The following is a 13,452-nucleotide window of genomic DNA, read 5'->3' as shown; positions in this document are numbered from 1 at the left end:
GGTGAGTATGCATCTGTGTCCCCTGTATGTCAGCCACTGTTGTCTTCATTGCCAGGGGGAGGTGGGTCCCTCGACAGACGGTATGAGTGGTGGGGGGGGTGTTAGGTCTATGCTCGCAGATGTCCGGGATTTGCTTTCACGGTTGGAGCGGGGTTTCGTTGCACCATCTCCACTGGCGGGCTGGGTGGGGTCTCAGGCTGGGGGGCAGGTTGGGCAGAGCGGGTTAGAGCTGGCGGGGTGCGCTAGTGAACCAGTGTCTGTGTCAGTGCAAACGGAAAAGGAGGAGTGTCGCGTGCACTTGGATGACAGGGCTCACGGTGATGTCTATGTATGCTTTGAGGACCCACTGGGGGCTTATTTAAAGAAGGACGTTAAGGAGCGCATATGGAAGGACAAATACATGGAGATATTCTCGTTGTTGCCTCTCGAGAAATTTAATTTGGATAAGAGCAAGAAGGAGGATAGCAAAAAGGAGGACGAGGAGAAACGCAGGTGGCGCTTAATTCCTCAGACGTTTGTGAATTGGCAGCAAGCATTTGCCATTTTGGCAAGCGTTATTGGGGAAAGGGCCCCGGACAATTGCTTGGCATTGTTTTGTTACCTGGATGCAATAGGTGAAGCTTACAGAGTTTAAGGGGGTCAGGCGTGGCTGAGGTATGACGAACAATTCCGCCATTCGCCCAGCCATTCGTTGGGATCAGAAGGATATTGGGTTATGGATGCGCGTCATTGCTCAAAACAAGTTTGGGAGCTCCTTTCGTGGGGGGTGCTGGCAGCACCAGCCAGAGCAGTGGTAATTCCAGCGCCACGAGCGGAAGTGGACTGGGGCAGGCGGGAAACCACAAGTTGGTGGTCTGCTGGCAGTTCAACGACGGGCAGTGTAAGTTCGGGGAGAATTGCAAATTCAAACACCTCTGTTCCACTCGCAACGGTGCTTCCCACGGAGCGTCCAAGTATTTCAAAAAAGGGAAGCCAGGAGCCGGGGGTGGTAATTCTAAAGGGGGAGACTCCAGTGAAACTGGAAAGGATGGTCCCTTATCTAAATAGATATGCGGACAGGGAAAAAGCGGCACTGTTGTACGCGGGTTTTAGAGATGGTTTTGTGATTCCGCACCCCCCTTTTGTCATTCCGCTCGCTTTAAAAAATTTGCGTTCGGCTCTGCTTCACACCGCTGTGGTTTCGGAAAAAATTGAAAAGGAAGTCTCTTTGGGCCGCATGGCCGGCCCTATCGCGTCCCCGCCGTTTCTGGATTTGGTGGTCCCTCCCCTAGGCGTGGTTCCGAAGAAGGAGCCAAATAATGTTTCGGCTTATTCAGCACTTGTCTTTTCCACGGGGTAGGTCAGTTAACGACGGTATTGATCCAGAGATATGTTCGGTGGTTTACTCCTCGTTCGACGAGGCTGCACAGTGGGTGCGGAGTTGTGGTCGGTGGGAGCTTATAGCTAAGACTGACGTTGAAGCTGCATTTCGTCTTTTACCGGTCCATCCGGACAGCATGAGGCTCCTGGGTTGTTTTAGGGACTGCAAGTTTTTCATGGACAGGTGCTTACCCATGGGTTGCTCATTGTCCTGTGCGTATTTTGAGGCCTTTAGTTCTTTTCTTGAGTGGGTGGTGCGCGATGTTTCCGGTTTTGAATCAGTTATCCATTATTTGGATGATTTTATGTGCGTCGGCCCTGCAGATTCGTTGCGCTGTCACAGAATATTGCAAACCATCGAGTGGGTAGCTGAGCGTTTTTGGAGTTCCGCTGGCGCCTGGTAAAACCGAGGGCCCAAGTACGTGCTTGCGTTTCTTGGGGATCGTCATTGACACTGTTGAGTGGGAGTTTAGGCTGCCTGAGGGCAAGTTAGCTGACCTGCGGTGTTACGAGCTGGCGGAACGCACCAAATAATAAAGATAGTATTTTAGGTGCGTTCGCAGCCCGGGGTCCACCGTGCAGAGGTGTTAACTGCTGCTCGGTAATGGCGGACGCTATATGGTGGTATAATAACGGGACACACGGGGTTAGCCTCACCCTATCAGAGCCGCACAACCACCAAACAATAAATGCCGTAACCTGTTATTGCTCACAGAGCTCGGCAGTGTGAGCGCTAGCGTATAGTCACAGAACTCAGCCCTTAGACCGCAGGACTGAAGTCCCTCTAGACCGCTACCGCTCGGCACCGCGACTGTGATGCCAGCAAAGGTTATGTCATGTCGGCGGTCTCGGCTGCACCCGCTCCCGCCCCTCCTCCAGCGGCAACCGCCGCCACCTTCTCCTACCGGCGTCCTCGTCGCGGCGCGCTCCCACGCTCTGCCTCCCCTCCTGTCACGGCACCGCGCTCCTTCCTTAGGGCGCGCGCGCGCACCAGCGTCCCCTCTTCCGCCTACGGGGGGGTGGCGCCGGGGGCGGCACGTACCGCCCGCTTCCGGACCCTAGGGTATTTCTGGCGCGCTCTCTATGCAGAGGACGCCTGAGTGTTGCTGTGCGCTCGCCACGCTGCGCTTTGGCCCCCTTCCTATAGTGCCGCCTGTTTCCTGTCTGTCTTCCCCGTGGCTTCCAGCCCCTGGCTCTGCATCCTTGTTCCCAGTGTTCGTTCACCCTGCATGACCGCTCTTTTCTCCCTTCTGGTACCCCCTTGTGTGCTTCCTCCCGGTCCTCTCCCCTCTAGTACCTGCTCCCTGTCTGTCTACCCATCCAGCAGTCCTGTTAGGTCCTCTACCTCTCAGTCCAGTACTCCTGCCTACGGGCGCCTCTTGTCCTTGAGCCGCCCCTCCTGGTACCGGCTGTCGCGGTTCTGTCCTCGGTGGTCTTGCCCCAAACGATCCCTGTATAGGGGTCGGTCTTCACCTGGAGCGCTCGACCCCCGGGGCTCCAGATCCGCGACCCAGAGGGTCCACTCTCGGACGTCCTTTTCCGAAAATCGTCACAGGTTAAATAACGTGTGGAAGTGTGCACAGTGCCACTCAGGTGGATGCCACTAATCGCCCTGGGTTGGGCCAGGTAAGCGCAGAGGTTGCGCAAGGCGTTGCATCGGCGTGGCTGTCACTTGCCGTGATTCGATAGTGCCCTGCAGCGGGCGACACCATCGGACACTAGTGTGCAGATGGCTGGTATGCACTGTGGCCTAAAGACTAGCCACTGACAAGCGCTGACTCGGACTCTAAACCCTAACCACATTTGTTTTATCAGAGGGAAGGGGTTTCATAATGAGTCTGTCACCAGATACATGCATCCATCATCATACACTCCAAACTATTTCAGTCTATACTAGCACATGGGCGAGCGGCCATGCGAACCTTTTATAGCCACAGGCGTCCGGGACCTTCCTGGCTTCTTGAATGGGCCAATCCGAACATGAGCAGGACCTGAGCACGTGACCCTCGATCTCCAATGGTAGTTCACTCCACGGGCATGCTCAGTGGCCCGACATGAGGACTTAGTCCCTGGAGAATCTCGCTGCTGAGCAGCATGCATTGTCATAGCTGTGCCAGAGGTGGCAGCAGCTAGCAAACCCATGGATTTGGCCTGGGCAGAGCACCGGGACCGACGAATCTGCTGAGCAAGCTCCACTGCGGCCGAAGAAGAATGGGAGACGGCTGGGTGCAAGGCTCTGGATTCCTGCTGTGCAGTGGCAGGAACCCGACGCCCAACATTACCCCCCTCCTCTCTGAGCCTCGCTACGCTCAAACGCCGCAATGAGGAGAGGAGCGTGGATGTTCTCCACTGGCTCCCAGGTCCGAGCTTCTGGACCATGACCCTTCCAATCCACCAATTAAAACTTTTTGCCCCGCATCACCTTGCATCCCACAATGGCATTGACCTCAAACTCGTCCGAAGACAAGTCTGATGTCCCAGCAGATGACTCTGAGAACCGGGACAAGTGAACAGGCTTAAGGAGGGACACGTGGAATGTATCAGAGATAGCCAAGTGTGGTGGAAGGGCCAGACGGTAGACCACAGAGCTGATCTGCTCGAGGACCTTGAAGGGGCCAATGTAGCGCGGTGCGAACTTAGCGGACTCTACCCGCAGCCTGATGTTTTGGGCGGAGAGCCACACCAAGTCGCCAGGGGCAAAAGTCGGATTAGGGTGCCGGTGTGCATCAGCGGAGATCCTCATTCTCTCCTTGGAAGCCCGGATAGCATCCTGGGTGCGATCCCAAGTGTCGCGTGCCTCCACCGCCCAGTCTGCCACCCTGGAGTCGGTGGATGACACGGGCATGGGCACAGGGACGCGCGGATGTTGGCCGTAATTTAGGAGGAATGGGGTCTGACCAGTGGAGTCGGCCACAGCATTGTTCAAAGTGAACTCTGCCCACGGCAGCAAGGCTGCCCAGTCGTCCTGCCTGGCCGAGACAAAATGTCGAAGATATGTGATCAGGGTCTGGTTGGCTCTCTCTACCAACCCGGTCGTCTCGGGATGATAGGCCAAGGAGAGATTCACCTCAATGCTGAGCAGGGAACAAAGCTCTCTCCAAAACCGGGACGCAAACTGAGGACCCCGGTCACTGACAATCTTGTCCAGTATGCCATGCAGGCGGAAAACGTGCTTAATGAACAACACTGCCAGGCCCCGCGCAGAAGGTAACCGGGAGAGAGGTACCAGGTGCACCATCTTAGAGAAATGGTCGGTGACAACCCAAATGACCGTGCTGCCACTGGACTTGGGTAGCCCCACCACAAAGTCCATACCGACCATCTCCCAGGACCTGTCCGCTACCGGCAGAGGAAAAAGAAGCCCAGTGGGTCGCTGCCGAGAGGACCTATTCTGGGCGCAAGAGACGCACGCCTGAATATAGTCTTCTTGGTGAGGGCTACCAAGGGTGCTACCAAAGTCGAGAAGTGGGGGATGAATTGGCGACAGTAATTTATGAACCCCATAAAGCGCTGCACCGCTTTGAGAGAATGAGGTTCCTGCCAATCCATCACCGCCTGTAGCTTGGCAGGATCCATGGCCAATCCCCGGGCGGAGATGATATAGCCCAGGAAAGGCAAGGACTCCTGCTCAAACACACACTTCTCCAACTTGGCATAGAGGGAGTTTGCCTGCAGGCGATCGAAAACTTTGCAAACATCTCTCCGGTGGGAGTCAATATCTGGAGAGTAGATGAGAGTATCATCCAGATAGACTACAACCGAGGTGGTAAGCATATCCCGGAAGATATCGTTCACAAAGTGTTGGAAGACAGCCGGGGCATTACAGAGGCCGAAGGGCATCACCAGGTATTCATAGTGCCCATCCCTAGTGTTAAATGCCGTCTTCCATACGTCCCCATCACGGATGCAAATCAGGTTGTAAGCCCCCCGCAGATCAAGTTTGGAAAACACCCTCGCTCCCCATAGCCTATCAAACAGCTCTGATATCAGGGGCAGAGGATACTTATTCTTAACGGTGATGGCGTTAAGACCCCTGTAATCAATGCAAGGACGTAGTTCCCCACTCTTCTTCTGGACGAAGAAGAATCCCGCCCCCGCTGGTGACACTGACTTCCTAGTGAATCCTCTTGCCAGATTCTCCCTGATGTATTGAGACATGGCCTCTGTCTCCGGGAGAGATAGGGGATAGACTCGACCCCGGGGAGGCTCAGCACCAGGCAAGGGGCGATGCGGTGGAAGGGTCTCCACCGCCTTTTTGGAGAACACGTCCGCATACTGTCGATAGTGTTTGGGGAGCGAGGAGAGATCTGCGGGAACCTTGGTGGAGGCAACCTGAACGCACTCCCTCAGACATCTACCCTCACATGATTTACTCCACCCAATAATCCTCCCTGAGGACCACTCTATATGGGGGGGAGTGGTACCACAACCAGGGGACCCCTAGAAGTACCTGGTCAATACCCTTGGGCATGACGAGGAGGGATATTGTCTCCTGATGAGATGGAGCCACTGAGAGTAACAAGGGGGCGGTCTGGTGGGTTATCTGTGAGGGTAGAGTGGCGCCGTTCACCACTCTGACGGTGACTGGTGTAGACATCATAACCAGGGGTATAGCGTGCCATTGAGCAAAGGCTGATGACATAAAATTGCCCTCTGCCCCGGAATCCACGCAAACCTCCACTGCCAGAGTGGAAGAATCAACCTCAAGTGTCCCCTTAAAGGACAGCTTGGAGGAAAACGCCACTGATTCTAGTGAGCCGCCTCCTATGGCCACTAGGCGCGAGCGTTCTCCCAGCTGCTGTGGGCACCGGTTGGCAAGGTGACCGGACTGCCGGCAAACATGACAGCTCACAGGAGCTCGAGCGGACTGGGGCCTGGATCCCTCACGGGAAGCCCCCTGACGCTCGGACGCCCGATCGGAAGATTCCAGAGGTTTAGCAAAGCTAGATGCCAACCTAAACCTCTGCCTACACTGGCAGAGGTAAATCCCACTTTAGCCCGCTCAGAGGGGAATCGTGCGGCCAGCAGCTCCAGCTGTATAGAGCACTGTCTTACGAAACCCCTACAAGAAGCACTATCACCCGAGAACTTCTTAGGCAGCGGGAGGTGGGACAAAGTCAGGGAAGGGATGGCTGTGGTCACACGGGAGACAGCCTCTGTGGCTGCCTGAACAGCGACCGCAGTAACATCCGCAGCTGAGGCTGAACGCTCGAGAGCCGCCAACCTGCCCTGCAGCTGCGGGATGTACTGCAGCAGTCGCTGTTCATCCGCCATTACTAGCCAGACCCTGGTGCTAGTATAATGTTACGGGCTGGAAGAACGCACCAAATAATAAAGATGGTATTTTAGGTGCGTTCGCAGCCCGGGGTCCACCGTGCAGAGGGGTTAACTGCTGCTCGGTAATGGCGGACGCTATATGGCGGTATAATAACGGGACACACGGGGTTAACCTTACCCAATGTTTACAGAGGCGAACTCCTATCTCTCAGAGCCGCACAACCACCAAACAATAAATGCTGTAGCCTGTTATTGCTCAAAAAGCTCGGCAGAGTGAGCGCTAGCGTATAGTCACAGAACTCAGCCCTTAGACCACAGGACTGAAGTCACTGGCGTAGCGTGGGGGGGGGGCGGTCCGCCCCAAACGGCATGTGTGTGGGGGCGGCGCGGCAGCAGCAATTCCACCCTGCAGTGCAGTGCAGCGGCGGGCAGGGAGCGATGCGATCACGGCAGCTCCGCTGCCTGCAAGAGTGAATAGCAGGAACGGAGCGGCAAGGGTCCGTCCTGCTTCCTGCCCGGAGGCCGCGCTTCCTGTTTCACACAGAGGAGCGCTGCTGAATGACGTCATCATTCAGCGGCCGCTGCTGTGTGAGGGAGGAAGCGCTGGCGATGCTGCGGACAGGTGAGAGGAGAGAGGTGGTGTCTTGTGTGTATGTATGTGTGTATGTATGTATGTATGTATGTCTCTGTGTGTGTATGTCTGTGTGTATGTCTGTGTGTATGATGGAGCAGGCAGTGATGGGAGTGATGGTCTAGAAGACAATGATGGGGGTGATGGAGAAGGCAGTGATGGGGTGATGGAGCAGGCAGTGATGGGGGTGATGGAGCAGGCAGTGATGGGGTGATGGAGCAGGCAGTGATGGGGTGATGGAGCAGACAATGATGGGGTGATGGAGCAGACAATGATGGGGTGATGGAGCAGGCAGTGATGGGGTGATGGAGCATACAATGATGGGGTGATGGAGCAGGCAGTGATGGGGTGATAGAGCAGACAATGATGGGGTGATGGAGAAGGCAGTGATGGGGTGATGGAGCAGACAATGATGGGGTGATGGAGCAGGCAGTGATGGGGTGATGGAGCAGGCAGTGATGGGGTGATGGAGCAGACAATGATGGGGTGATGGAGCAGGCAGTGATGGGGTGATAGAGCAGACAATGATGGGGTGATGGAGCAGACAATGATGGGGTGATGGAGCAGGCAGTGAGGGGAGTGATGGGGGTGATGGAGCAGGCAATGATGGGGTGATGGAGCAGACAATTATGGGAGCGATGGAGCAGGCAGTGATGGGGTGATGGAGCAGACAATGATGGGAGTGATGGGGGTGATGGAGCAGGCAATGATGGGGATGATGGAGCAGGCAGTGATGGGGTGATGGAGAAGGCAGTGATGGGGTGATGGAGAAGGCAGTGATGGGGTGATGGAGAAGGCAATGATGGGAGTGATGGGGTGATGGAGCAGGCAATGATGGGGGTGATGGAGAAGGCAGTGATGGGGTGATGGAGAAGGCAGTGATGGGGTGATGGAGAAGGCAATGATGGGAGTGATGGCGTGATGGAGCAGGCAATGATGGGGGTGATGGAGCAGGCAATGATGGGGTGATGGAGCAGACAATGATGGGGTGATGGAGCAGACAATGATGGGAGTGATGGGGTGATGGAGCAGGCAATGATGGGAGTGATGGGGAGAAGGCAGTGATGGGGTGATGGAGAAGGCAGTGTTGGGGAGAAGACAATGATGGGGTGATGGTAGAGAGGGCAATGATGGGGTTGTGGGTGAGAATGCAATGATGGTGGTGGTGGAAAGGGCAATAAATGGGGGTGGTGGAGGAGGAGGAAATGATGGAGGTGGTGGAATGGGCAATGATGGGAGTGGTGGGGGAGAAAGCAAAGATAGTGGTGGAGAAGAAAATGATGGAGGTGGGGGAGAGGACAATAATGGGATGCGAGGGGAGGAGGACAATGAGGGGTGTGGGGGATTGGGATATACATAATAAAGGAGACTATGTAATATATACCTGTATGTGTGTGTGTGTGGCTATATAACATCAATAATCTATATATATATGTATATATACACACACGTAGCTTTGACGCCATAAAAGGAGGGGGGCTCGGACACATTTCTTGCACAGGGACCCCAAGCTGTCAGTGTCCGCCCCCTGTCCGCCAAAATAATTTGTACTTTCTGTTTTTTTTTCTGTCACATTATTAAAAATTAGTATTAAAAAAAGCCATTAGGTCTTCATCCAGCATCATCAAGCTAATACATACATACATATAGAGAACTGCAAGAAGTTGAAAGTCTAGAAATTTAGAAATAATAGCAGAGTTAGTAGCAGACTAAAAATTAGATCTTTGAGTGTAGTGTGGGCTCTTCGGATGCTTCCGAATTATCAACGACCAAAGGGGCGGCAAATTTTTCGACCGCCCCGGGCGCCACAAACAGTTGCTACGCCACTGACTGAAGTCCCTCTAGACCGCTAGCGCTCTGCTCCGCGACTGCGATGCCAGCAAGGGTTAAATAACGTGTGCAAGTGTGCACAGTGCCACTCAGGTGGACGCCACTAATCGCCCTGGGTTGGGCCAGGTAAGCGCACAGGTTGCGCAAGGCGTTGCACCGGCGTGGCTGTCACTTGCCGCGGTTCGATAGTGCTCTGCAGCGGGCGACACCATCGGACGCTAGTGTGCAGATGGCTGGTATGCACTGTGGCCTAAAGACTAGCCACTGACAGGCGCTGACTAGGAATCTAAACCCTAGCCACATTCGTATTAATCAGAGGGAAGGGGTTTCATAATGAGTCAGTCACCAGATACAAGCATCCATCATCATACACTCCAAACTATTTCAGTCTATACTAGCGCATGGGCGAGTGGCCATGCGAACCTTTTATAGCCACGGGCGACTGGGACCTTCCTGGCTTCTCTGATGGGCCATTCCGAACACGAGCAGTGGCCCGACATGAGGACTTAGTCCCTGGAGAATCTCGCTGCTGAGCAGCATGCATTGTCATAGCTGTGCCAGAGGTGGCAGCAGCTAGCAAACCCACGGAGTTGGCCTGGGCAGAGTGCCGGGACTGACGAGTCTGCTGAGCAGGCTCCACTCTGGCCGAAGAAGAATGGGAGACCGCTGGGTGCAAGGCTCTGGATTACTGCTGTGCAGTGGCAGGAACCTGACGCCTAACAGCCTAACATGTGGGCTGAGGTGGTCCGAGCGCGCCGCTTGAAGAAAATATCATTGTGTGATCTCCAGTCGTTGTTGGGGAAGTTGAATTTTGCGTGTCGTGTGATGCCGATGGGGCGAGTTTTTTCATGTAGACTGGCGAGCGCTACTACAGGGATTCAAGCCCCCATCATTTCATCAGATTGTCGTCGGAGGTCAGGGCGGATTTGGGAGTCCTTTTTGGTTGGGTACAACAGCCGCTCTTTGGTGATGTCTGAGGTTGTTGGTAACGACGCTCTGCAGCTGTTTACAGATGCGGCCGGGGGTATTGGCTTTGGGGCTCACTTCAGAGGACAGTGGTGCGCGTCTCATTGGCCCGACGAGTGGATTGCATCAGGTCTGGTGCGTAACATTATGTTGTTGGAGATTTTTCCGATCCTGGTGGCAGTGCATTTGTGGGGGTGGGAGTTTCGGGAGCAGCGTGTGCGGTTTAATTGTGACAACATGGGTGTCGTGTGCTCAATCAACGGGCTTACCGCCTCGTCTCCTCCAGTCATTCGTGTGTTGCAGCAATTGGTTTTGCTATGCTTGTCTTTGAATGCGCATGTGACCGCGCGTCTCATGTTCCTGGAGTCAGGAATGACATAGCTGACTCTCTCTCTCGTTCGCAGTGGGATCGTTTTCGCTCTTTGGCGCCAGAAGCAGAGGTCGAGGGTTTAGCTTGCCCGGAGGAACTGCGGAGATTGGCTTACGGGCCGCTCAGTTGCTGATCGAGTCCTCCTTGGCTCCAAAAACTTGGGAGGCCTACCGGGCTGTATGGCGGATGTGGGAGGAAGTTGTTGCAGCCGGACCGGTCATTAGTTTCGGGCAGGATCAAGAGGGAATGCTGTTGGCCTGGTTTGGGTGCGGTTCAGTTGAGGGCTGGTCTTGGGCAAAAGTTTCACGGGTTTTGGCTGGATTGTCCTTTGGCTTTCGCTTGCGCAAGAGTCAGGATTTGACGAAGACGTTTTTGGTCAGACAAGCGGCTAAGGGTTTTCGCCGCTGCAAAATCAGGGGGGGATTTGAGGAGGCCGAGATCTTTTAATTTGTTGGAACGGTTGGGCCTTGTTCGGGAGTTGGTTTGTTCTTCACGTTATGAGCTTTTGCTATTTTGTTTAGCTTTCTCGTTCTCCTTTTTTGGGGCTTTACGGGCGGGAGAGCTCATTTCTCCCAGCAAAGGATCGGTTGGTGAGTTATTGGCGAGGGATGTCGTATCGACATCGCGTGGTGTGGAATTTTGGTTACGACGGTCCAAGACGGATTAGTCGGGAAAAGGTCGCTGGGTGGTGTTGGGCAGTGTGCCCGGCTCTTCAATGTGCCCTGTTCAGTGCTTACAGAATTTTTAGGACCTTCGTCCCAGCTTGAGCGGGTTACTGTTGTGTCATGTTGACGGCAGTAGTTTGTCCCGGTATCAGTTTGGTGCTGTTTTCAGAAAGGCTATTCGGCTGTTGGGCCTGGACGAATCCCGATTCGCTCCTCACTTTTAGGATAGGGGCTGCCACGGAAGCAGCGGCTGGGGGTTGGGGCCCACGTCCATAATGCGTATTGGTGGTTGGAAGTCTAATTGGTAACGAAGTTACGTTTGGCCTCAATTGTGAGGGGGAGGGGGTGGCTTGAGTGGAGGCTTGGTGGCGCACATGGAGTTTACGTTTCTTGTATTTGTGGTATGTTTCGATGTTAGCACTCCCCCTTTTTTGTTCCAGGTATCGAGCCTTTGCTGGTTTGGATTTTTGGGCACTCCTTCGTTCATTGGGGAGCATTGCGAGCTGATGTCCGGAACGAAGGCAGACAACTGAGCTTCCCCAGAACTGTGGCGGTGGTGCGGTGGCTCGGTTTCAGGGAAATAGAGTGGAGAAGGGTATTACAAGAAATTCATCTGTGTGCTCAGTTGGACCGCACACTGGACATTCTGGTTCTTCATGTCGGGGGCAACGATTTGGCGGTCCGACCTCTTCGGGAACGGATAAAGGACATCAAGCAGGATTGCTTGCGGTTGTGGTTGTTGTATCGGGGGGTCACCATTGTCTGGTCCGAAATTGTTCCACGCAAGCGTTGGCGTTCCATGAGATCCATGGTGAAGGTCAACAAGGCCAGGATTAAAGTTAACAGGGCGGTGTCTTCCTTTGTGGTTAGGAATGGGGGCGTGGTTGTGCGTCATTTTGATCTTGAAAAGGGTGAAGAGGATTTTTGGTTGGCTGATGGTGTCCATTTGAACGCGGTTGGATCAGACATTTGGACTCTGGGTCTGCATGAAGGCATTGAAAGGGCCATAGCATGGCGTGTTCGAGGGGTCTCGGGCCATTGAGGTGTTCAAGGGCCCTCATTGTGGCGGATCGGAAAGGGGGGGCTGGGGGGGAGTCCTTGGAGTAGTTTTGAAATTGGTTTTGGAGACTCACGGTATAGGGTCTCCTACGTTCATAGGTATGGTGGTGGTGGTGATCTGGTGAAAACTGGATGGGGAGTTTCTGCAAAGTGGGTGGATCCCCTAGCTGCTTAGTGGACAATATGCCTCGGTGTGTTGGTGCTCCTGAGCCTGTGGGGTAACGGCTGGGAGTAATATGTTGGTTTTGTCCACAACATTTTGGGGTAATTCACCTAGATCTCGTGGCTTCAAGGACTCCTCCTCAGTGTTCAAGTATTGTATTTATGGTATTCATAATACATTATTATTGTTGTTTGTTAATTTAATAAAAGGCTGCTGTGGCCATACAAATGCCAAAAGAAACTTTTGGTCTCTGGAGTTAAGCGGCGTATGGGGTTAATACATGGGGGTGGTGTGCGGCTTTGGGATGGTCTTGTCTCCCCTAAACGAGAACAACTTGACAATCCCAACGTCATGAAGCTTCCACTCCTAAAACTCAGCAAAAAGGCTCAGTGTGCACATGCGCTTCCAAATAAAACCTGGTCCTTATAATTGCTACTAAAAAAACCCCAAACAGAATTGTTAACATACCGCAGAATACATGATTAACTTTAGCTTGCTGGACGGTTCTGATGCAGCATGTGTTATATTTCTTAAAATGGTACCGACAAGGACACCTACAAGTAATCGAAGTATTAATGATACATATAATAATGATAATAATCACACATAACAATACACATAATTATTGAAGAATATACAGTAAATGCTGCAGAGGAAAATAGTACATATTATTCACATCAATAGCACATATCTAATATTCACAACATAATATTATATATACAGTATATAACAGTCGCAGATATGTATCTATAGGGCCTAGGATACTGTTTGTAGGACAAGTTGGAGGAAACAGGCAGTGAATAGGAGAGAGAGTAGACCGAGGAGTCCATCATGAATATGAGGGAGGAACGGCCCCCGTCGAGTGTCCGGGCCGGAACCAAGGGAGCAGTCATCCGGGTTCCAGGGGAAACTGTCCCCGGGGGGCAGAATTCGGGGACGAACCGTTGTGACAGACAGATGGGCTGGGGGAGGGACCAGTATTGAGGAGGCGGGGAATTCCCGGGACGATGAGTCAGCAGACCGACACAGAGACAGCTGGAGACGGTGGGAGTGGCTGAAAGCGAGGGCAACTCACCAGTGCCAGGGAGGACGCTCACCGAGGACTCCAGAAGGATGGTACCGAGGCGATTAT

At 53.6% G+C, this 13,452-nt stretch overlaps 1 protein-coding gene across 3 annotated transcripts in view; it reads right to left on the bottom strand.

The window, feature by feature from the left end:
* The window catches only part of ACP3 (acid phosphatase 3), a 196,554-nt gene that overhangs the window by 22,883 nt on the left and 160,219 nt on the right, over positions 1-13,452 (bottom strand). For all 3 annotated transcript variants that reach the window (XM_073569462.1, XM_073569465.1, XM_073569464.1), the window contains one exon: positions 12,789-12,874. In XM_073569462.1, the coding sequence (XP_073425563.1) occupies positions 12,789-12,874 (86 nt within the window). The remainder of the gene's footprint in view (positions 1-12,788; positions 12,875-13,452) is intronic.

This window comes from Dendrobates tinctorius, unplaced genomic scaffold (assembly GCF_039654945.1).
Source record: "Dendrobates tinctorius isolate UK_male_01 unplaced genomic scaffold, ASM3965494v1 ptg000005l, whole genome shotgun sequence".
NCBI lineage: Eukaryota > Metazoa > Chordata > Amphibia > Anura > Dendrobatidae > Dendrobates > Dendrobates tinctorius.
The sequence above is the reverse complement of the archived record's forward strand: the minus strand, read 5'-3'. Positions and strand labels throughout refer to the sequence as shown.